Source organism: Callorhinus ursinus, unplaced genomic scaffold, assembly GCF_003265705.2.
Source record: "Callorhinus ursinus isolate GAN/ISIS: 27379988/994484 unplaced genomic scaffold, GSC_fseal_2.0 scaffold25, whole genome shotgun sequence".
Lineage (NCBI taxonomy): Eukaryota > Metazoa > Chordata > Mammalia > Carnivora > Otariidae > Callorhinus > Callorhinus ursinus.
Window position 1 is genome coordinate 403,721 of NW_027397087.1, and position 25,736 is coordinate 429,456.

General features: G+C 39.1%; 2 protein-coding genes and 1 long non-coding RNA gene across 3 annotated transcripts; all 3 read right to left on the minus strand.

Moving 5' to 3' along the window:
- Positions 1–6,178: 6,178 nt before the first annotated feature.
- On the minus strand, positions 6,179–7,108 carry LOC112833334 (olfactory receptor 4F15). The gene has a single exon (XM_025884431.2). The coding sequence runs from the start codon at positions 7,106–7,108 to the stop codon at positions 6,179–6,181; it is 930 nt and encodes a 309-aa protein (XP_025740216.1).
- Positions 7,109–12,011: 4,903 nt separating this feature from the next.
- LOC112833270 (uncharacterized) lies at positions 12,012–24,318 on the minus strand. The gene is made up of 3 exons (XR_003210583.2): positions 24,151–24,318; positions 13,521–13,649; positions 12,012–12,664 (listed from the first exon to the last, which is right to left on the minus strand). It is a non-coding gene; the product is annotated as an uncharacterized lncRNA (long non-coding RNA).
- Positions 17,801–18,721, minus strand: LOC112833269 (olfactory receptor 4F6-like). The gene is given in 3 exon segments (XM_073877440.1): positions 17,801–18,046; positions 18,048–18,199; positions 18,202–18,721. Coding segments are annotated over 3 exon segments (918 nt in total).
- Positions 24,319–25,736: the final 1,418 nt, after the last annotated feature.

Below are 25,736 nucleotides of genomic sequence, written 5' to 3' on the forward strand. Positions count from 1 at the left end.
AATGGTAAGCAAATCAGCCTTAGTGATGGGAAATTCAAGTAACTGATTTTATGCAGAGACATCAACTCCGCTGCTATGCTTTAATGCCACTTAAGCAGTTCTAAAACAGCTGCGGAAAGAGGCTGACTGACAACCACAGGGGCAGGTCATCTTATTCATGTACAATGAGTAACCTCAATTAAGCTCTTACATGGGCATGAATACTGTCATTCTCTCTGTTTTTCTGAGAGGTCCAGCTACCTACCTCTCCCTAGAACTCCATGCCAATAATTGTATAAACTCATTCTTTCTTAGTCCCTGAACAAACCAAACAATTAGGCCTGCCACAAATTGGTAAGATTTGTACCACAGCTATCCTTTCCTTCCAAGGGAAGCATACAATTAAAGGTATTCCTTGAAGTTCTTTCCATTAGAAGGTTTAAATATTAATTATTTATTGTGTCTATATATGTATATATCTCAAAATATCAAGCCCAAGCTGCTGCTTCAACTGCACCTGCAGTAAGCCCTTCCATTCCTCTGTTAGACCAGCAGATTCTGGTTGGTACAGTTTGATACGACCAATAGATCCAGTGTTCATGTGCCAACACCTCCTTTTCTTTAACGTGGATCCATGGTATGATGTGATATTTTGTGTTATCATGTGTGTCTGTATTGCACCTGAACTGTAATCCTTGGAGGAAATGGTTGGTCCAGAATTATAAAAAAATTGTGTTGTGATGATCCAGTTGATGCTTGCTATAAACTTCACAGCTTTTCTTTTTTCACTACCAATTTTTCTAACACCTGTTAGGGTATGCCAAGTAGGATGGTCCAGGTACAAGGGTTATTTGCATCAAATCTGGAAATGCTAGCAAATAAAACCTTTTCCGGATCTGTACCCTGCTCAAGCTGAGAACCTTTCACATCTTTTAGTACATGAGTTTGAGTGCTATTCCTGTTATAGAATATGTTTCCTCCAGAAACAGGAGAAATCTACCAGACACTGTGCTTCCTTATTAGATGGAAGGTGCAAAGTTCAGTAATTTTCCTTTACTTTAAGAGGATGTCCTGACATTCCCCAGACCACTGAACTCCTACAGTTTTTTTCAAACTTTATTCAGGGTAATTGACAAACAAAATAGTATATGTTTGAGGTTTACAATGCGGTGACCTAATATACACATATACTGTGTAAAGATTGTCAAGATCAAGAAAATTAACACATCCGTAACCTCATATACTAAACTCTTGGGGCTGTGTGTCTCTGTGTCTGTGTCTGTCTGTCTGTGATAAAAATTCTTTAGATTTACTCTTAGCAACCTTCAAGTACACAATACCATATTATTAACTATAGTCACCACATTGTACATTAGATCCTCTGAACTTATCTTCCTACAACTGAAAGTTTGTACGCTTTGACCTACATCTCCCCATTTCTACCTCCCCTAAAGCCCTGCAACCACCATTCTATTATCTGTATCTATAACATCAGCTTCTTTTTTTTAAATTACTCCACATATAAGTGATACTGTACATTATTTGTCTTTTTCTACCTATGTCAGTTAACATAATGGCCTCCAGGTTTATCATGTTATCACAAATGGCAGGATTTGCCTTTTATGGCTGAATATTCCAGTTTGTATATATACCACATTTTCTTTACTCATTCATCCATTGAAAGAAATTTACATTGTTTCCGTATCTTAGCCACTGTGAATAATGCTGCGGTGAAGATGAGTGTACAGAAACCTCTTCAAGATCCTGATTTCATTTCCTTTCAATATATACCCAGAAGTACAATTGCTAGATCATATTGTAATTCTGTATTCAGTTTTTTGAGGAACCACCATATTGTTCTTTGCAAACTTCATAATGTTTACTGTAAATTAGCAGCTGTACCAATTTGCATTTCAACCAACAGTACAAAAGGGTTCCCTTTCCTCCACATCCTTGCTATCATTCATTTCTTGTCTTTTTTAGAATAGCCATCTGGGTGTTATATGCAACTGATGAATCACTAAATTCTACCCCTAAAACTAATAAACACTATATGTTAATTGAATTTAAATTAAAAAATTTAAAAAAAAAGAATAGCCATCCTAACAGGTGTGAGGTGAATCTCATTGTGGTTTTGATTTGCATTTCCCTGATGATTAGTGATGGTGAACAACTTTTCATGGGTCTGTTGTCCGTTTGTATGTCTTCTTTGGGAAAATGTCTATTCGGGGCTTTTATCCTTTTTTAATTGGATTAATCGCTTCTTGCTGTGAGTTATATGACTTTCTTATTATTTTGTATAATAACCCCTTATCAGTTATAGAATTTGCATGTATTTTCTCCCATTGTGTAAGTTGGCTTTTCAATTTATTGATTCTTTTCCTTTTGTGTAGAAGTTCTTCAGATTGATACCTTCCCAATTGTTGATTTTAGCTTTTGTTGCCCATCCATTTAGTGTCTTATCCAAGAAATCATTCCCAAGACCAATGTCAAGGACCTTTTTTTGCCTGTGTTTTCTCCTATGATTAAGTCTTTGATCCATATCTCTGAAATCCTAAAATTTTAATGATATGGCAATTTCCTTATTCTTTATGCAATTTATTCACTCCCTTGACAACACATATGTATGACCTAAGCATGAATGTACTTGCCATTTCTTCCTTATCTGGTTTGATGGTGTAGTGTCATTAATATAATAGACAATCTTAAATATATATAACCTATCCAGATGATCCATTTCTCTTCAGACTATGACAAAGGGTAGAACAATAAATAGATACTGATGTCCATTCCATGTAAATTCTGTTTCTAACTCTACTTTCTGAAAAAGATGGAAAAGAAAATTTACCAGATCAATGACCACATATCATATACCCAAGGCTGTGTTAATCTGCTCTACAGTGCCTGGGTGGCGCAGTCGCTTAAGTGTCCGCCTTCAGCTCAGGTTATGATCCCAGGGTCCTGGTATCAAGTCCCTCATCGGGCTCCCTACTCAGTGGGGAATCTGCTTCTCCTCTACTTCTGCTGTTCCCCCTGCTCCCCCTGCTCTTTCCCTCTCTCTCAAATAAATAAATAAAATCTTTAAAAAATAAAAAATCTGCTCTAACAACAATACCACCTTTGGTACAGCAACTGCAAGTGAGGTTACTACTGACCTGAGTTTACAATAGTCCATTGTCATTTTCCAAGATCTGCCTGACTTTTGTAGGGGCCACAGTGGTGAATTAAATAGACAGAGGATGGAGATCACCCTTCCTATATTGTTTGGGTATCTTATTGCCACCACTATCCCTACAGAATATAATGTACTTTTTTAAAATACTGTCTGACGATGGACTCTGGAAAATGGACTGAGGGTTCTAGAGGGGAGGGGGTGGGGGGATTGGTTGGCCTGGTGATGGATATTGGAGAGGGCACGTTCTGTGTGGAGCACTGGGTTTTGTGCACAAACAATGAATCATGGAACACTACATCAAAAACTAATGATGTAATGTATGGTGATTAACATAACAATAAAAAATTAAAATAGAATACTGTCTGAGTGTATGGATGTGACACTCAGTGCCTTCCCCTCTACAGTACCTGAAAACCACAGGGCAAGGAAACAGTGTGGCAGTTGTACCAGTGACCAAATATATTGGTCGTTGGTACAACTGTATTCAAATTATACATCCAGGAAATGGTGTAATGATCACAGGGTGGGAGGGGTGTAATTTGGTGGACCCACTACGCACCAGATCTAGACTGGGACTTTGTATATAGTTAACTCCCACATGCCTCCCTTCAAATAAGGGATCACAATGACCATTTAAGGATTTGAGTATACCTTTCAACTCAGACTCTGTGCCCAATAGTCCTCAAAATGTTGTGATATTCCTTTATTCCTAGTGTATGATTATGCAAGTTCATGGTCAAGGGTACCTTTGGGGAAAGTATTGAGAGAATCATTGTCATATATACTCACTGAGCTGTTGCACAGCCCTCCCTCCTGGCATTTTTGTTAAAGCAATCTTGGTGATGCCATGCCCCCCAGCCCCTCCCAGAAGGATAGAGTTAGGGGTTATCTAAGTAGGTTACACATAATAGATCCATTCAAACATCTTGAGGCTTTATGCTCCTTCCTCTGTAGTATATCAGGGGAAATCTGGCATTTCAACTTCCCTGATAGTAGTGAGTGCCTTGGACAAAGTACCTGGTTGGTTTTACATACACAAAAAATAATTGTAAATTTACTAACCCCATAAATACTGGGTTTTGTTGGTGATGAGGTCACCAGAGGAAGCCCACAAGGTTGTTTTCAAGTAAAACAGTTATTCTGTTATATTTTATTACCAGAGATACATTATAGTGCAAGAGTTAAGATTACAGATCCTGCATCAAAACCACAAGGCTTTGTGTCCGGTCTGATTACTTAATACAACTCAGAATATTTAACATCTTCGTGCCTCAGACCTCTCCTGTGTAAAATGGAAATGGTGAGAGTATCTACTCCATAAGATTCAAAGTAAAGCCCTGAGAACAATACCTAGATTGTAAAAAGCACCATATGAGTCACCTCACTTATTACCTCCCCTAGAACACAAATGATGACAAACGATCATTATTTCATTGCCTCATGAAGGAAACTTCAATTAGTGCATGCATTCCGTTCCATTGTCTAGTAATTTTGTTAAATAAGAAGCTGCACAATGTATGGAAAAAACTCTTCATACATATTCTTTAAATATCTCATTTTAAAATTTGCTGAAATATTTTAATTTCTCTTCCTGGAAGAGATATAATGATCTTAGTGTCACTTAAGCAGAGTACAAAGTTAATCAGTGACATTCTTTCCCACAAAAGAAATAACATCATTAGTTGTAAGTATTTGGGGGGACTTCAGGCCTACAAAATAGAATTTAATCAAAAATCTCTCACAGACCTGTACCTCTGAAACAAATAATACATTATATGTTAAAAAAAAAAGAAGAAGAAGATAGTAGGAAGGGAAAAATGAAAGGGGGGGAATCGGAGGGGGAGATGAACCATAAGAGACTATGGACTCTGAGATACAAACTGAGGGTTCTAGAGGGGAGGGAGTGGGGGGATGGGTTAACCTGGTGATGGCTATTAAAGAGGGCACATATTGAATGGAGCACTGAGTGTTATACGCAAACAATGAATCATGGAACACTACATCAAAAACTAGTGATGTAATATATGGCGATTAACATAACATAATAAAATAAAATTTAAAAAAAATCTCTGGATACCACTGTAGACAAAAGAATCCTGCTTATTAATGAATTCTAAACATGTTTTTCATAATTAATGCTTTGGTTTAAGACTCAGCTTTGGTAGGACCTGAACAAGGAAATGTATGGTCATGGTAGAAACTAAGAAAAGATTTAGAAACAGTAAGGAAGTGTTAAATGTAATGACAGTTTACCAGAAAGAAGGAATACACATAAGACATGTAGAGCTCTTTGTACAAACAGACCCATAAGAAAAGCTGAAAGACTAGAACATGCACAGAAATTCAAATACAAAATCATTTGAACGTGAAGGGGGACTAACCTGGCAACCAGGAACATGGTTTCTGGTACTTGGATCTCTGGTGATTTCTGGCTGTGTGCCTTGGGCTAATTGATGTCACCCCTCAATTCTTGGGTTATAGCTAGTGCAAGAGAAGGAGTTAGAACAAAAGATATTGACAATTCATTCTACCTTTAACTTTTAAAAATCTAACATAGGGTTAACAATTTCCAGAGTGCCTGATAAAGGATGCAAAGGATGCAGAAAATGGAGAAATAAGAAGCAAACAGAATAGCAACAAAGAGAATTGAAATCAAGATATAAACTTGAATAGTAAGTAGATGGAGGATAATATAAATACATAATTTGTCTATCAATAGAATAATCTGTCCAATGTAGGAAAAACATAAAACCTTTTTATTTACTCAATTACATGATAGCATTCTCCTAACCATGTAGGTTACAAAACATATATTATTCACTTTTTAGCACTTTGATGTACAAAGTATCAAAGAAAAACATGACTTCTAAATTAATGGTGAAATAGATATCATAATATCATAGATAGTAGATTTCTAGGCGTATAACATGTCCTAAGTGTTGAGGATTTTTCTAAAATCGCATAATGTCTTTTGTACAACCAGCATGAGGGAAAATCTGTGATTTCATATCCCATACCATCCATTCACGAAATCTTCCTGTAACGCACAAGACGACTGCACAGTCTCCTCATTGCCACTTTCATCTCTTTGTTCCTGAAGGTGTAGATGACTGGATTCAGAAAAGGAGTGAGAAGTGCATCAAAAATAGCAAGATATTTATCCAGGTGTGATGTGGGAGAAGGCCATGTATAGAAAAACATCAGTGGCCCAAAGAACAAAACCACCACAGTGATATGAGCTGACAGCGTGGAGACAGCCTTGAATGAGCCACCAGAGGAATGCTTCCAAACAGTAAACAAAATGAAGACATACGAAATGACCAGCAGGAAAAAGGAGCCCACAGAAATGAGTCCACTATTGACAGTAACCATGAACTCCAGTTCTTGGGTGTTTGTGCAGGCAAGTCTGAGGAGCTGGGGAAGGTCACAATAAAAACTGTCCAATACATTAGGGCCACAAAAAGGCAAATCTACCACAAAACCTAATTGAACCAATGAATGGATGAGACCAATGACCCAAGAAGTGACTAAAAAGTATAGACACATCTTTGGGCTCATGATGCTCAAGTAGTGCAGAGGCTTACATATGGCCACATATCTGTCAAAGGCCATGGCTATAAGCAGCACCATCTCAGTGCCCCCAACAGCATGGCTAAAGAAAATCTGCATAACACATCCACAAAAAGAGATGACCTTGTGCTTCTTAAAAATATCACAAATCATTTTAGGGGCTGTGATTGAGCAAAACAACATATCAATGACTGAGAGGTTAGCCAGGAGGATATACATAGGTGAATGTAGATGAGCATCCAAGGTTACAGTGAACACAATGACAAGGTTTCCCATCATGCTTGCCAAGTAGAACAAAAAGGAGAAAACAAAAAGGAGAAGTTGGATCTCCCATGAATTCGTGAGTCCCAGGAACACAAACTCTGATACTATCGACTGGTTCATTCTGTCTTTTGCTTCAGACACCAGGATTAAATTTCATGTTTCCCTAAAGGAAGAAAGAAAATGAAAAACAATTTCCTAGGCAAGTATTGGTGTTCACAAAAGGAAGCTTCCAGCCCATGAAAACAGTCATCATATTAACAACTCCCACAGCCAAATAATCTTCATCACATGCACATTGGACTTCTACTTAGAGGGGCCAGCTGGTTCCCAATGCCAGTATGATTTCAAAACTGCTACAACAGGTCCATCTCTGGACCTGTTTCCCTTCTGCTTTCTTCTACTATCACATGGCTATTTCTTATTTTCTCCTGCCCTCCATTCTACTTCAGTAGCATACAAGGTCAACCTCAAATACTTTTGACTATGACTTCTTATGAATGGATAGGACTTCAGCCACTCATATAAGTCACCTAACAATTCCTCATACATAGCATACAGTTTTCAAAGTCTCTGTTCTGTTATTCCTATTGCTTGATTAGACTTTAAACGTTTTCCTTCTTTCAGCTTTCAAAATTTCTCATTCTATTCTCTACTGTCCCAATTTCATGTCCCAGTTCAAATGCTCCCTCCCTTGTGAAAGCTTCCAGATCTGCCTCAGTCTCTCTACTCTCTCTGCACTGTTAGCATTGATTTCACTCTGCCTCTCCCAATTATATAAATTTCCATTTCTCAAATTAATGTGTAGTTTCTTGGGTATAGGAATCATCTTAGTTCATATGAGTATTCCCCACCTCCATCACAATCACCAGTGGTGACTAATACAACCACTTATTTAATGAGTGCTTCACACTGGTTGAATGAAGGAAGAAATTACAGGTACTTAAGAATGACTCGTGCAGTCATGAGAGTTCATCATAATCCACCAAAGTTCACCTTAATCATATATTCTGTGGTACCAGTCAGGAGTTATCATAGGATCCCAAGCCTCATCATGCAATTGTTTAACTACACAACATAATTATTTCACAAGAGAACTCTATCATCAAATGAAATACAGGGTCTCAACTATTAATTTAAAATAGCCAATAGAAAGCCTTGTATATGTTTCAAATGGAAAAAAAATATTTTATCTTTTACTTATGCTTACTTTCCAAAAAATTCACAATTTCTAACATAACACATGTGTTGACCTGAGGCAAATAATCTCCTCCACTAGTAGACAGACAGACAAAGACAGAGATGGAGAGTCATTGGAGCCCCCAAGATAAGAACTCTCCCACATAACAGTCTTTTTTCTTTCTCAAAATACATTTGGAATGGATAAAAGAGTAACAGGAAAATAGAACTGCTGAAAACAGCCAGACAGTATCTGTGTCTGCAATTGAGAGAGGGTCACAATTGAATTACAAGGATAATGGGCACAAAAAGAATTAAGGGACAGTAGCCAAACTGCAGCATGGGTAGCTAGGACACAATTACAGTTCTTTAAGGATAAAAAAAAAAAAAACTACCAGAAATAAATCATCAGAGGTCCACTGCTCAGTGGCTGTTTCTGATTTAGTACAACTCCATGACTCCATGTTATACCAATGAAATAATTTATATAGAAAGAGCTATATGAGGTGACCAGCTCATTATCACAAAGTCAATTGGTAGGAGGGTTTATAGAGGATCAAGAACCTATGGCTCCCACTGAATGTTCTTTGCCCTAAATAGAACTTCGTATTAATTCTATATGTGTTCATTCTCTGTTTCTGCAGTAACAAATTACTGGGAATTTAGTGGCTTACCAAAACACAAATGTGTGATCTGACAGTTCTGAAGATGAGAAGGCCAAAATGGGTCTTCCAAGCTAGAATCGAGGTGTCAGCAGAGCTGCATTCCTTCTAGAGGACCTAGGAGACTATCCACTACCTTCCTCTTCCAAGGTTGCCTGCATTCTTTACTTCATGACCCCTTCCTCCCTCTTCAGAGTACATCACTCCAAACTCTGCCAGCTGTCATCACATGTCCTCTCTGACTCTGACCATCCTGCCTTCCACTTGTAAGGTAGGATTCTTATGATTACATTATCCAGATAATCCGGGATAATTTGCCCATCTCAAAATTCTTAATCACGTTGACAAAGTCCCTTGTGCCATGTAAAGTAATATATTCACAGGCTCGGGGATTAACACATGGATATTTTGGGGCCATTATTCTGTACACCACAACTTCTCACTAGTGAACAGATGTTTTAGGGAGGAAGAAGAAAACTTTATCACTAAGCAATGAATCTGACAGAAGAACTTTCAGAGAGCCTGTCAGGAAAATGGAAGAGATATTGAAGGAGGAAGGACAGGTAGTGCATCAGGACCTTCTCCCTGAAACTACACATAAGATGCTTCTGACTCCTATTATATCTAGGACCAAGTCTGACCAACTAATATCCACCAATGATGAGGAAACTATCCTTGGATTATCCAAGATAATCAGCCAATCAATATGTTCTTGGACAACTAGGTATATCATTTCATCCTGAGTGCTTCTCTGAATGATTTTGAAATGACTTTTGTTCATTAATTCAGTAAATATTTTTGAGCGCCCAGAATGCCAACTTCCATTCCGGGCACTGAAGATACAGCATGGACAAGAATTCCTGCCTTTGTGAAGTCCATATTCATGACAGAAAATGCAATTCTGGTCTGTTATATACAGATTCCCTTCCCTCGAAAGGATAAGAACACTTGAAGAAATGCTGCAATTCATCAAATACAGAGAGTCACAAACACTCTGCTTCTTTCCAGTTCAATTTCCACATTCACAGAGTCTCCTCTCAGTATTCTGACTTATTTTTTATCTGAATTTTTACATCTATGATTTCTGTCACAGTAATTTTTCAATGGTTTTCTGATAAATATGCATGGGTTTTATCTCCTTAAATATGGTACAAGACACTTGGGGTGAATTGTGTACCATAGTTGTTCATTCTGACTGAAAAGCAGCTCAGAAATGATGCTGGGTGGATTTCTTGGCTAATTCACTCATTCGTTCAACAAGTATTAGGTAGCAGTTAGCAGGACAATTTTAAGTAAAAGTTGTTTAAGCTGTTTTATGACCTAAAACCAAACCTCCATATCATGAAGTATGAACTAACTAATCAAAATTTTTCTAGGAATGGGCAGAAAAATAAGGCAAAAAGCCTTCCTTTTGATCGCTAAAGGGAAAAGTGTGTTAGCCAAAACTCTTCCAAGGCTTCCATGAAGTAGGAATAACAGTGAGAATATACTATGACCTGAAAATATAAGTGGTGCTTCCTCCAAATTGAAATGTGAAGAGCAAAAACAAAAACAAAAACAAACAAAACAAAAAAGTGATGGGGCCACTGGTCGACTCAGTCGGTTAGGCATCCAACTCTTGATTTCAGTTCAGGTCATGATCTCAGGGTCGTGAGATCAAGCCCCACGTCAGACTCCACACTGAGCATGAAGCCTGCTTAAGATTCTCTCTCTCCCTTTCCCTCTGTTCTCCTCCCACCTCACTTGCTCACACACTCTATCTTTCTCTCTAAAAAAAGAAAATAACAAGTGAGAAGATAAAACAAATACTGATAAACCTGACTATTAATAAGTTTGTAAGGAATAGGGTTAACAAAATCAATAAAGGATTTACTGAGTCAATCAGGAAAAAAATATATACATATATATACACACACACACATATATATATATATTTCTGTGTAAAGCTTCCATAAAACTAGAGTCTAGCCAGAGGGTAAGAAGGACAATTTTAGAGAAAAAGAAAGTAGAATACATTTTTAAAATCAGAAAGGAAATTGATGGAAAGATGACAAAAAGGAAGACAACAGGAAATTGGGTTTTTGAATGCTGCAGGAGTCCAAGATGGTCAGTTAGAGGGAAAATTGTGGCAAACAGTAAGAAATAGCAGACTGGAAGCTCATTCAGATATGCAATCTCAAAAGTCCAGCGGCTCAGAATTGCTTCTTACTAGCATTAGAGTTGCTTTCTTTTTGACTAACATACTGCATTCCTTAACTTTTGACTAACATACTGCATCCCCTAGTTTTACTTACTTGCTTGAGGGAAAGGTGCCATATCATGCTACTATAGACAAACAAATAAGTTACCCAATGGCTCTCCTTCACTGAGATCTTATGTGTGCAAGAAATGATTTCCACAATGAAGAAATAACTATTCATTTTATTTATTTATTTATTTTTTTAGATTTTTTATTTATTTATTTGAGAGAGAGAATGAGAGACAGAGAGAGCACATGAGAGGGGGGAGGGTCAGAGGGAGAAGCAGACTCCCTGCTGAGCAGGGAGCCCGATGCGGGACTCGATCCCGGGACTCCAGGATCATGACCTGAGCCGAAGGCAGTCGCTTAACCAACTGAGCCACCCAGGCGCCCCATAACTGATTCATTTTAAACCTGACTCATTACCCAAGAAGGATGAGCTTGGATTGGTTGCTGCAGAAGACAGGGCAAGAACAGATGAGCTCAGGAGGGGAGAGCCAGACTCCAGAAATGAGAGCTAAATCTGAGAATAGAAGGATAAATGAGCCAAAGACAAAAGGTACCTACTTTAGATCCCTCAAAGAACAAAAAAGACAAAATACTACAACTCACAAATGGGAAATCTGGAAACTTACCCAGGTCCTGTCTTCAACTATTCAACAGCTTCTAGAAAGAGACACTAGGTTCTGGGTGCTCAATCACCTTGGGACTTTGCAGACTTCCATGGAAACAGCACTGCTCCTTTAAGGCCATTGCCATTAGAAGATATTCCACTCTCAGTTCTCTAGTTCTGTCTAGCTTTCACACTCAAGAATTACGACACGAATTACAGCGATTCTTTATTTAGACTATGTAAATGATCATGGTATGCAGAAAACCCAGATTCTGCAGCATTTAATGAAATCATCATTTATTTTCTTTTTAATTCAAGTTAGTTAGCATATAGTGTATTATTTGTTTCAGGGGTAGAATTTAGTGATTCCATCATTCCATCAAGTGCCCTCCTTATGGTATTATCATTTAAAGGTCTTGATTTAGGGTCACCTGGGTGGCTCAGTTGGTTAAGCACCTTCCTTTGGCTCAGGTCATGATCCTGGAGTCCAGGGATCGAGCCCCATGTCCATCGGGCTACCTGCTCAGCAGAGAGCCTGCTTCTCCTTCTCCCTCTGCCCTTCCCCCTTGCTCATGCACTCACTCTCTCTCTCCGTCTCTCTCTCTCAAATAAATAAATAATAATCTTAAATAAATAAATAAATGTTTGAGTTAAATGGAATCAGAATTGGGGAACTCCTTACAATAGATTCAGGGGAATTTTACATTTTAAAATGTTCCGGAAAAAAAAAGAGAGAAAGATGTTCATTATCCCCAATTAATAAAATCACTCAGTTGGAAGAGATCTAAAAATGTGTTCTGACACAGTTCCTTTCTTTTGTTTCTCCATCCTGGACATGTCAGTTTCTCTACAGTTCACACGGTTTGAAAATGCATTTTCTTCCTTGGCATCCTGCTTTTTATTAACATAATAGTCCAAAGGTTCATCCTTACGAAAAGAAAATCTCTCATCTCTTTAAGTAAGCTGATGGCCACTTGATTCTTTCTCTGTGAACATAAAGACATTGTCAGCAACTCCCTCAGATAAATGTTTGATATCCTTGAACTTGGTAAAAGCAAATAAAGATCACTTGTCTGTGCCCTTTAGTTTTAACCACCTCGATTCCTTTAGTCTTCCTCCATGGGATTATCCTCTATGTCTTCATCTTTGGCACTCTGCCTAACCACCCCCATTTCGCCACCAAACATCTCACTGCAGTGACCTAGAAAAAATTCTAACAAACATTTAAAGAACACAAACAAAATCAGGAGGATTGATTACTGGTTGTGGAACATTACATATTTAGTTCCCTAGTTTTTTCTCCATCCTTCCACCACCTAATTTTAACCTACACTACATTAGTTTAGTTTAGGGTGAGTTAGTTCCCTAGATACTTTTCTTCTAAGCAGGTTTTAATTATACTTTCTCCATCGTGATTCTATGAAATTGGGGTTTTATTTTTTTAATTTCACTTATCACATATACCTAATGAACTTTCTCTTTATTTCTTCGTTCCCTAAAGATAGAGGTAAAGTAAGCTGGTTATGATGGCACACATATTGGTATTTAATTTTAGTGCTAGTAACTTTCCCTAAAGATCCCTTGGTACAGTTAACAACCTAGCCTGCATCCTGGTCCTGACCACAGCGTGGACTCCAGACTCTGCAGTATACCTTCGGTTGCATCTTTGAATCTCCAAGTCACTTCCAAATCCTAGTTAAAACTTAAGGTTAATTCAGTTATTCATGCTGACAACCATTTGTATTTATTCTCCTGCTCTGCTCATCACCTCCCCACCACCACCTGTTTCTTCCTGCTTCTGGGCCAAAACATAATTGAAATAGACAAACAGCAAACCATTACCTGAGTTTTCCTTGTCATTGAAGTTTATCTAGTTTAATACCTTCATCCTCTTGTCAGCTTCACTCCATCCTTCCCTTGGAGCTATTCACAGACTATTATCGCGAACACACAGAGGTATATAAAGTGTTTCTGAAAATGGAAAATATAGCTAAATAACTGAACTGGATGACCAACTAATGCTGTTGTGAGCTGGGGTTGCAAAACTCAAGTCATTTAATCAAGAAAATTGTCTCCTAAAAATATATTCACTGTGATTGAAGCAACAAAGGGAAGTGTTGATAATGAGTCACAAGGGGCAAGGAATGACACTAGAGTCTTTAAGAAAATTAATCTCAAAATTTTTTGCCACTTTAAATCCTATCATGAATAATAAAAGCATCCCTGGATAATTTGGTAATATTCACTTTCCAAGAGATTTATACAAATTATATGGAACAGCCTTATAAATATAGATTTTTCTCTAAATGTAAATGAACTAGGCAAGTGAAAGAATGAGATAAAAAAAATTCTAGTAAAAAAGAGCATACAATGTGACTCTTATAAATAATAAATTTACTGCATTGTAATAACCACTTTGAAGATACAGCTCTGTCTCACTCATATTTGCTTCTTCCAAAACAGCTTGTACACTGTCTTGCAATCAAGGGGACAATCAATGTATTTGTTGAACTTCACCAAAAAATCCAGTCACTGAAATAATTCCATTGTCCCTTACTGTGCTTGTTATTTGAAATCATATTCCTATAATATGAATTAGAAACTTCACTTCAAAATATTAAGAGAAAGTAACAGGACTTGTGTCTATCTTTTTTAGCTTCAAGCACAGAGATTGAGGTAATCATATCCCTCAGTTCATGGTACGTTATCAGCATTGATTTACGGAGGGTCCCTCTCTTATTTTACTTATTTATTCCCATTAATATCCATTCTCTCTTTCTAATTCCTTTTCCTCAGAGGCAACCATTCTAGTGTATTTTAAGTGTAGCATGGTATTGATGTGGGAAATAAAGGCAAAAGAAATGCAGCTTAAATTAAAATCTCCTTGCAGGGGCACCTGTGTGCTTCAGTTGGTTAAGCGCCTGCCTTCGGCTCAGGTCGTGATCTCAGGGTCCTGGGATAGAGCCCCACATCGGGCTCCCTGCTCAGTGGGGACCCTGCTTCTCCCTCTCCCTCTGCCACTCTCCCTGCTTGTACTTTCTTTCACTCACTCTCTCTCCCTCTCACTGTCAAATAAATAAAATCTTTTTTAAAAATAAAATAAATAAAATAAAATCTTACAGCTTGTAGCCCACTGACAGATACCTGAAGCATGCAGAGCGTGACCTTCCTCAAGGAACTTGTGGCTGCCTTAATGTCTTAATGTTTAAAAGTAACCTTATCTTGGCAGAAGCTGGCTCCTCAAGGTCCTAAAAGCCTTGCTTCCAGATTCCTTGGAGACTGGTGCTATCCCTACCCCCACTAGTTAAAAAATATACAATCAGTCACTCCTCACAATCTCAGTACAGCTCTTTCTGCCCACAGATCCTGTCCCATGAGTAGGGAAAGGGCTAAGTCATAAGCAGGAGAGCTAGGAGGCTCCTGACTCCCTGACTAGGCTCTGAAACTGTTCCTGGCAGGTGGAGACTCTGAAACAGAGCAGAATAAGAGATAAGGGAACAAACCAAGACAGCACAAATATCTCAAGGCACGAGCTTCCCAGTCAGTTCTCAATAAAAGGCCGACACTAAAAGCCCTCAGTGGCAAGCCATTTGGGACCCCTCTCACTCCAGAGAGCCTTTTCTTTCCTTTCTGTTCTCACCCTCACTTAATAAATTTCACTCCACTTCACCTTTTTGTGTCCATGAGATTCATTCTTTGACTTGGTGAGACAAGAACCCTGCAATCATACGACAGTATTCCATTTGCTATCATAAAACACGCAGAATGTTTTCTATGCACATACATATAAAATATATGTGCCATTCTAAATGTTTTATTTCACTTAGCCCAAGTTCCTATGTGGACATCAGGTCTATTATTCCCAAATATCACAGAGTAATCTATGGTGGGTATGCACAACTTTTTGACTATCTGATCACTAATACCTAATGGCAGACACCCAAATTACCTCAGGGCCACTGCATATGATTATACAAGTATTGGGGTCACCTGCCACAAATTCTCCAACACCCATTTTCCAATAATGTTAATTTCAGCTGAAATACAGCTGTGTAATGAACATATTTGTTAAAATTCTAAAATATATGCACACTGGTTAGAATACAGCCACTGTCATATTTCCACTGGGGCTCCACCTGGCACCCAAGTTCTTTCCCCAGAATTCTTATGAATCAGATGTGAAAAGGGAATGCCTAGAATATCAGGGGTCTCCAGGATCTGGCTACTTATGGAAACACTGGTGAAATCTGAATACAGTCTAGCGTCAAGTTAATAGTAATGTACCAGTGTTGATCTCTCAGTGTACCACAAATGGACCACAGAGATATAAGATGATAACATTAGAAGAAACGGTTGAAACTGAAGCTGGTCGAGGGCTGCATAGGAACTCCCTGGAATACCTTGGCAACTTCTTGGTAACACTAAAACTGTCCAGAATGAAAGCTCTATTTAAATGAAACAAGAAATCAGAAGACAAATTTAAAAATAAGGCCGAATAGATTTATTAAGTGAAAAATCATTCATGAACATTTGTTGAAGCTCTGCAATTTGGCAAACAGACATTCAGGACACAAGGTGAATAATATACTGGTACCCGTCATTGACAACTTAACAGCCCAGTGGATACATGACACTTAGCCACTGAGGAAATAAGATCTAAAGTGACAGAAGGCAGCAAAGGACCAGGAAGCTGGCAACCTAGACTCTGGATTTTAATCTTCCATATAGTCCCTTTAGGATCTTGAGCTAATTAATTTTCCAGTACCTGAAACTTTTTAAAATAGGGAAACTCTATGAGATGATTTACCTTAAAGCTAAAAGACCATGAGATCCTCCCTAATTGAATTTTAATAATTTTCTAAGTAACTGTGTGGGCTCTATGAACTATTAACTCTCAGGTCTAAGCTATCCTTCTGTACTCTGTCCAGAAGCAGGAGCTGAGGCTCTGCAAACTCATTTCTTTTTGGCCAGCTCTGCCATTAGGGGGCACTAGAGGGAGACTGCACGCTGGAAGAGGAAGAAAGGACTTCCTTGCTCCTTCCTGTTTGCTGCCTGTGCGCTTCCTTTCTGCTCACCACGCCTGTGAGCATCACCCAACCACACAGTTCACCTCAGCAACCTTGGTTTCTTTCCTAGGCAGCAGCTGCGTTCCAACCTTAGAGGAGGTCACCTCATCACACCCTCCTCAGGAACACCTGTGTTAGACTGCAGCACCCTTGCATCAGGGGTGGTGTCCCTGCCCTCCTCTAAGCTCAGAGACTCTAGCACCAGCCAAGCAGCAGTCCCTCCTCAGATATGTGAATTTCAACTCCACAGGTCCTTCCTCCAAGATTTTAATAGCTTTTTATTTTTAGGTTTTAGTAATTCTAACTTCTTTCCTTCATTTTCCATCCCAAGGAGTGAGACCTGCTTCCTACAAATGCTATGTCTGTGATATCTCACAGTTCATCCTTTTTCAAAATCTAGTTAACAGCTTTTACTTAGCAAACCATTCTTTACACCAAACTTTTCCTTTCAAATTAACTGGTATGATTACTCCTTAACTGGACCCTGAAAAAACAGATTAGCAATAGAACAATGAGGGAAGCTAAGAGATAATGAGCTGCAAAGATAGAAAACAAACCAGCTATATAGTAAGACAAATCAGATGAAGTAAAAATTAATCCTTATCTTTAAAGTAAGAGAGTCTATTTAACATGGAGAAACTAAAAAATGAACAGTGAGCCACATATTGCCTTTCAAAGGGGATTTTTTTCACATTTATACTAATTCTATTTGGCACCATATCAAGGTAAGACCACTGGTGAGATAAGAAAACCATGACCAGGGCGCCCGGGTGACTCAGTTGGTTAAGTGTGTGGCTTCGGCTCAGGTCATGATTTTGGGGTCCTGGATCCAGTCCTACATCTGGCTCCCTGCTCAGTTGGGAGTCTGCTTCTGCCTCTCCCTCTGTCCCTCCCCCCACTTGTGCTCTCTCTTGCTCTCTCTCATAAATAAATAAATAAATAAATAAATAAATAAATAAATAAATAAACAAACAAATGCAAAAAAAAAAAACCATGATCTCTAAGTCTCTCACATAAGCAAAGCCCAAATCCTTTGCATATTTAAGAGACTTTACTCTAATTCACAAACTGAGAACATAGTCTCCTCATTGCCACCTTCATCTCCTTATTTCTAAAAGTGTAGATCACTGGATTCAGAAAAGGAGTGAGAACTGCATCAAAGATGGCAAGGAACTTATCCAGATGTGATGTGGGAAATGGCCACACGTAGAAGAAGATTAATGGCCCAAAGAACAAAACAACCACAGTGACATGAGCTGACAGAGTGCAGAGGGCCTTGGACATACTCCCCAAAGATTTTTTTCTGAACAGTCACCAAAATAAAGGTGTAAGAGATGATTAGAATTAAAAAGGAGGCCACAGAAATAAAGCCACTGTTGGCAGTAACCATGAATCCCAATTTGTTTGTCTCTCTGCAAGCAAGTCTGATAAACTGAGGAAGGTCACAGAAAAATCTAATTCATTAGGCCCACAGAAAGGCAAGTCCACAACAAAGGCCAGTTGAGTCACTGAATGAATTAAGCCAATGATCCAGGAAGCAACTAGAAAAAAAATGCACCTCCGTGGGGTCATGATGGTCAGGTAGTGGAGAGGCTCACATATGGCAACGTATCTGTCAAAGGCCATGGCGATGAGCAGCACCATCTCAGTGCCCCCAGCTGCGTGGATAAAGAAGATCTGAGCTACACAGCCCCCGAAAGAGATGGTTTTGCACTCTCTTAAAAGATCATAAATCATCTTGGGAGCTGTGGAAAAGCAAAATATCAAGTCGATGATGGAAAGGTTGGCCAGCAGGAAGTACATGGGGGACTGTAAACGAGGGTCAGAGGTCACAGTTAGCAGGAGGAGGAGGTTTCCCATCAAGCTGGCCACATAGTACACACAGGAAAAGAGGAAGAGAAGGAGCTGGATCTCAGGTGAGGTGGAGAGTCCCAGGAACACAAACTCCAACACCGCTGAGTGATTGCCTTCATCCATGGCCTGTCAGCAGTGACACCGCTCCTACCACCTGAAAGAGGAGAGTAAGGAGAAACTGATGTAGGAGAAATGGCACGGATCTTAATCTTGGGCAATTCAATCACTGTCAGAAAACTAGACCAAGGCTGATGTGTGCTCTTGGAGACCATTTCGGTCACAAAGCAATTCAGATATCTTCATCGTGTTTCATCACCAGAAGGCAAATGAAAGAATAAGGATCCTTTTACTTACTTAGATTGATAGTTCTGTTGTATTTTTCCTGTCATTGTTTCATAGTCATATCTCATAAACGACTACGAATTAATAGGCTTTCAGAAATTACCTAACTACATGAAATAATGCAGTGACAGTACATTCCATAACTTGGACATATCACAGTATAGTGTTACCATATCCATGACCACATTGGCAAGGTCTATGAAAATCTTTGTAAGTTTTCTCCAAAGACCTGATATGTAAATGTCTCATAGCTATGAATTAGCAAGGCAAGATGAGTTATTTAAAGGAAGGAAGGAAAGAGAGGTGTAGAGGATGCCAGAGCATGGCACGCACCATCCCATAGAAGGAAAATAAGTTCTAGTGAGAGGGACACAGTTATGGGTTCAGTGGAGGGCATTCTGCTTGGGGCAAAGAGAAGAAGGAATGTGAGACCGGAATGACAACGATAAATCATAAATGCCAGTAAAAGAGAAAGAGTAAAAGTGAAAATATCGGTCTTTACACTTGGCTCTCTTGATATATATAAAAATACTTAACCTCATTCTGAATTAAATAAATGTATGCTAAAATAGCAAGACACTAGTTTTTCTTATAACATCGGCAGGGATTTAAAGACTTGACAAAATGCAGGGTTTGAGAGGAAATGGGGAAACAGGTAGTCTCATAACTGGTGGTGGGAGAGTAAACTGATAAAACACTTGCCAAGTTGGTAATACTTTCCAAAATATACTTTGACTCAGTGATTCTACTTCTCAGAAAAATATCTGGATACCTGTGTGTGTGCACAGAAACAAAGTGAACAAAGAAGAGATACAGATTGGTAGTTGCCAAAGGGGAGGGGCATCGGAAGGATGGGTGAGATAGGTGAAGGGGGTCAAACGATACAGTTATAAAATTAGTAAGTCATAAGGATGTAATTAATGCACAGCATGGTGGCTAGAGTCTGTAGGAATGTATTGGCTATTTGTAAGTTCCTAAGAGAGTAAATCTTGAAAGTTCTTATTGTGGTGAACTTTTTGCAGTATATACAAATATTAAGTCATTATGTTATACACCTGAAATTGATAGAATAGGTCAATTACACCTCAATTTAAAAAAGATACAAAGAGTTGCACCTTAGTGGCACAATGGGTTAAGCAGTAGACTCTTGGTTTTGGCTCAGGTCCTGATCTTGGGGTCTTGAGATTGAGCCCCAGGTGGGCCACAGGCTCAGCACAGAGTCTGCTTAAGACACTCTCTCCCTCTCACTCTGCCCCTCCCCACCCTGCACTTGCACTCTTTCTCTAAAATAAATGAATAAATCTTTAAAAAAGAGAGGGGAGGGCACCTGGGTGGCTCAGTCGTTGGGCGTCTGCCTTCGGCTCAGGTCATGATCCCAGAGTCCTGGGATCGAGCCCCGCATCGGGCTCCTTGCTCCACAGGAAGCCTGCTTCTCCCTCTCCCGCTCCCCCTGCTTGTGTTCCCTCTCTCGCTGTCTCTCTCTGTCAAATAAATAAATAATCTTAAAAAGAGAGAGAGAGAGAGATACAGAAATGTTTACTAAAGCATTGTTGCTTATAAAAGCAAAAGCCTGAAAACAATTTCAATGTGTAGAAATAAGGGACTAGTTGAATAATCTCTAGTAGATCCCATCTATAGTATACTACATAGCCATTTATTTTGCTAAAGTTCACCTAAATATACATAGACAGGAGGAGAGGGGGCAGTATCTTGCATCCATCTTATCCTATCTGGCTTTTTAATATTTATACAAATAAATTACATATATAAAATTAAATAAATTAAAAAATGGATTAACAATGCCTAGGTTGATATGCAAGAAGAAAAGTTAATAATAATTATCTCTAAGGACTAGGAAATTATGCAGGAAAAGGGATCTTTTGCTTTTCACTTTATAAGCTCTTCCCACTATCTTACATTCTTGCAGTAAACATATTATCAATTTCTAATGATGTATTGTATGGTGACCAACATAACATAATAAAATTAAATTAAATTTAAAAAGAACAGGTACAAGATAAAAAAAATTATCAATTTCACTTTTACAAAATGTCAGCGTATGTGGATCTGAGAAATTACACAATTTGTCTTTGGGATTTAAATCTTCCAAAGATATCTTCATAATGTATCTTCCAATTTATAGCAAAGATCAAAGCTACACCTAAGATATTCGCTGACTTTGTTGCTATACTCCTTCCTCTCCCTCCCACTCTAGCTGAACCACCTCCTCTTCCCTGGACAGGACTCAAATGGTATTTACCCCTCCCTCACACACACACACTCAAATATTCCAGCCCATGGCTTCCCTCCATGTTCTTCAATCAGCCTGCAGTGCCTGGGCCTTCATTACATCTCTCCAGTTCTTCCCATTCTTCAACAGCCCACTCTGCAAAACTCCTTCCTCTATGAAGTACTTTCTGACACTCTTACTTTACATACATAGGGGAAGACAAATTTTTCTTACAATGTGGTGACAAAACCGGAAACCCTAACAATCATATGGTTCTGTTACTGCTCTAACAAAGACCACTATCTAATTCTCCATTGCTATACATAAAAGTTTCTAAATATATGTTTAAAATGTCCTTTTTAGACTTTTTCCTGATGCTGGTGTTAATGATATCTACATTAATAAAAAGCAACTCAGCTTGGAAGCAGTTAGATTCCTTTCACAGGGATTATCACCAGGAATCTCCCCACTGATGCAATTCATCCAAGCAAACGATTGATTCTGAGTTACCCTCCTGGAAGCTGACAGTTATTCCAGCAATGCTTCTAAATCCCACTCCATGCCAAACTCTTGGTAGTTTTAACACAAGACCTTATTTTATCTTCCCCCTGAAAATGGATGACACTTTTTAATGCATTAGATTAGCTAAGCATTTAAAAAGTAGATAATTCCTAGTGTTAGTAAAAAGATGGAAAACAAGATGGGACACTTGTTGGTGGCCCAGCCTTCCTAGCCAGTCTTTCACTTTCTGCCTAACTGAAAACTTGAGGTCTCTCGGGGCCTTACTTGGTATCAGTCTCCACTTTTAAACAAGGGCAGAATAGTAGTTTAAACCTGATCTTTTCCATGCAGGCAAGTGAAACTGTCCCCTTAACTCCTTCTGCAAAAAGAAAACAGGATATCAATGGTGACCAGCAACTAAATTCCAGGGTGCCTTTGTAGTGTCCCGAGTCTCACAACTATTCCTCACACAGCACTGACCGCTGCCCACACCCCCACCACAAGCCCATAATGTAAGAAATGAGAGATTCCTCAGAGATCATCTAGTGACCAGCTGACTCTCTTCTCTTCTCAGGTCTGCTCATCCTTGTGCTGGCCAGCACAGATAGCAAACAAATTAGAAATAAGGTGGGCTCACCTCCAGTTCAAGCAAGGATGACAATTCCGGAGTATTTTGAAAGTAGATCAATGTGGAGGTCACTCAAAGATTGGTAGTCCTCTACTTCTTAACCTGAGTCAGTCTCAAATTACTCACAAGGTTGAGTTTAAACTAGAGTTACTGGAAAAGAATAAAATTCATAGAGAAACATCTCAATCTCATCATCCTATGCATTTCTCCACTAGTTTGCTCCTCTGGAGATGTGTAGAGACAGCTCAGGACAAGATAGCACAAAGATGTACAGAAATGGGCACTTGAGCTGCATGCTGTCAGAGTGGTTGTTTCTACTGCTGTCAATGCAGCAAGCCCTGTAGAAAACTGCCATTGCTGGGACCTGAGTGAAACTGCTAGTGATTATAAAATCTGTTTATCTTAAAGTTAGGAAAACCCAGGGGCAGAGAGGATAAATAGCATTACTGAAGTTAAGGAACAAGCCGGTAGCCAATCTACAATCAATAGGGTTGACTCTTGGTTTCTAGACAATCCAGCTCATGTCCACTACACGACACTTCTTTTACTGGGATGGTCCAACCTGGGCCTCCTGAGTGTAGCCCAGGAAATCATAATATATCAAAGCTACTTTCTTCAGCACTGTCCAACATTCTTCTTGCTTTAGTCCCACTGCACTCAGATATTCTGCTCCTACTATATCCTGGAGACCAACACTCAAGACACATCTGCAAATGTCACTAGAATAACTCCTACAATACAGGTCATGAAGTGGTGATTTGACTCCACTCATCTTGCTGTCTTCTCTGTTTTGGTTGTGAATTTATCTGCTATAATCTCCCCGTTGAATAACAGAATTGATTCATTTCTTCTAGTTGATTAGATCTCCCTTCTCACTGCTCTGTGTGTTTCCACTTGAAGCTCTCATCTGCATCAAAGACTGTGTCCACACCTCTGTAACTCACCTGGACCCATGTCAAAATGACCATGGCCTTAGAGGACAACAGAATGCAGAGCTCTTGCCTTTGAAATGTTATTATCAGCTGGCATAAAAATCCCTATGTAATGCCTCCAAGCAGGAAACACAGCTAATTAGCAGCACTGGAAAGTTACTTGAGCGCTGCTGTAGAGACCTGGGATTGCCACCGTACTACATTTAGCCAAGGGAGTTGTGTCGTAGAACCACAGAAATTTGGCCACAGCAACCAAAGGGAAAAGTTAGCAATAGGTCACTTGAGGGAAGAAGGAAAGGAGACCAGGGATTTTTGTGGAAATTACCTATTTGGTTTTCTGATCCATGAAGGCAGAAACTCCATAAGAATGAAAAATATATACCTTCAAACAAGTGAAAATAATGCTAATCATCTCCATAGGAAAGAAGAGAGGGAGAGAAGGAGGAAGCAATGCAGGGCTCCAGTGTGGCACTGACCGTCACCTGTGTCCCATTAGAAAGGATAACTAGAGGTAATAGGATATGCAGACATTCCATCAAAAGTTAGCTAGTCCTTTATTATGTGTGTGATGTGGAGAGGTGAAGAGGGTGCTATAACAGCAACTGAAGGGGATGAACCCAAAGGGTAGTGGGGCTGGGATGAGGCAAATCACTAACAGTTTAATCTCTCATAGGTCAGCTTCTTAAAAAGAAACATTAACAAAACAGAAAATCTCCTCCAGTTATATTGTATATCTTTATATCAAAAGTATGCAGAGGGTCAGTGATGTGGCCATTGATAAACTATCATTATATAGAGCACTCTGTTATCAGTTACCTATTGCTGTATGACAAAGTAGCTTAAAGCAAGGACATTTTACTTGCTCCTGACTCGGCAGTTAGGGCTGAGCTCAGCTGGGCAGGTCTCATGCTGATCTCACCTGGGTTTTCTCATGAGGCATCAGTTATCTGGCAGTTTGGGATTGGAGGGTTTAAGATGGGCTCATTCACATGTCCAGGGCCTTAATGCTGGCTTCGCTGGGCCTTTCTCTCCAAGGGGTATTTTATTATTCAGTAGTCTTGCCCAATTTCTTTACAGGGTAGTAGGAACTCTGCGATACAAGAAAGGCAGAAGGTGCAAAGCAAACGATGCCTCAGTTCTAGAATTCATGCAGTATCATCTTTGCCACATTCCATTGGTCAAATCAAGGCAGGAAACCAGGCCAGATTTCAGGTTGGGAAATAGACTCTACCTCTTGACAAGAGAAGGTGTAAAATACTGTAACCATGTTTTTCAATTAACTAGAGGCTCCATATCTACTCAGTGTGAGTTGTGTTGATTGGCTAAGTCTGTTAGCCTTAATATAAGGAACTGATATATGTCCTATAGAGTTCTATGGTGCTGTTGCTCCAAATTTTACTAACTCGAACCAATTAACTCAGCAACTCTCTCCCATTCCAGTATTTGTCTTCTATTTAGCCAGTTTGTAATAATTAATTTTAATTTCTTAATGAGTTTACATCCTGATACTATATATGAGACTAGGTTAAGCCACATGACCTTCTAGAGTCTCCTGTGTGCAGGACAGACCAGCCTCCTAACTGTTAAAGAATATTCAAGAACACTGAGGCAGAGACACAGCCATTTTACTTGATTTGAAAGAGCCTGGAGTTCCTGTGGGATAGAAATTTCTCACCATCAATAAGTCAATCAGAGAAAGACATGCATCATATGACCTCACTGATATGAGGAATTCTGAATCTCAGGAAACAAACTGAGGGTTGCTGGAGCGGTGGGGGGTGGGAGGGATGGGGTGGCTGGGTGACAGACATTGGGGAGGGTATGTGCTATGGTGAGCACTGTGAATTGTGCAAGACTGTTGAATCACAGATCTGTACTTCTGAAACAAATAATGCAACATATGTTAAGAAAAAAGAAAAAGAGGAAGATAGCAGGAGGGGAAGAATAAAGGGGAGTAAGTCGGAGGGGGAGACGAACCATGAGAGACGATGGACTCTGAAAAACAAACTGAGGGTTCTAGAGGGTAGGGGGGTGGGGGGATGGGTTAGCCTGATGATGGGTATTAAAGAGGGCACGTTCTGCGTGGAGCACTGGGTGTTATGCACAAACAATGGATCATGGAACACTACATCAAAAACTAATGATGTATGGTGATTAACATAACAATAAAAAATAAAAAATAAATTAAAAAAAAGTAGGGCTGAATCAAACTCAGAAACTCTGCACAGCAAGGGAAACAATCAATACAATGAAAAGGTAACCTACAGAATGAAAAAAAAGATACAAATTATACATCCAATAAGGGGTTAATATCCAGAGTATGCAAAAAACTCATACAACTGCATGGCCAAATAATAATCTGATTAAAATGGGCAAAGGGCCTTAATAGAGATTTCTCCAAAGACATTAAAACGGCCAACAGTTATATGAAAAGATGCTCAAAATCACTAACCATCCAGGAAATGCAAATTAAAACTACAACAAGATATTACCTCACACCTACTA

Bases quoted from the DNA above. Each gene is read 5' to 3' on its own strand.
- LOC112833334 (XM_025884431.2), bottom strand. From the start codon at position 7,108: ATGAACCAGTCGATAGTATCAGAGTTTGTGTTCCTGGGACTCACGAAT.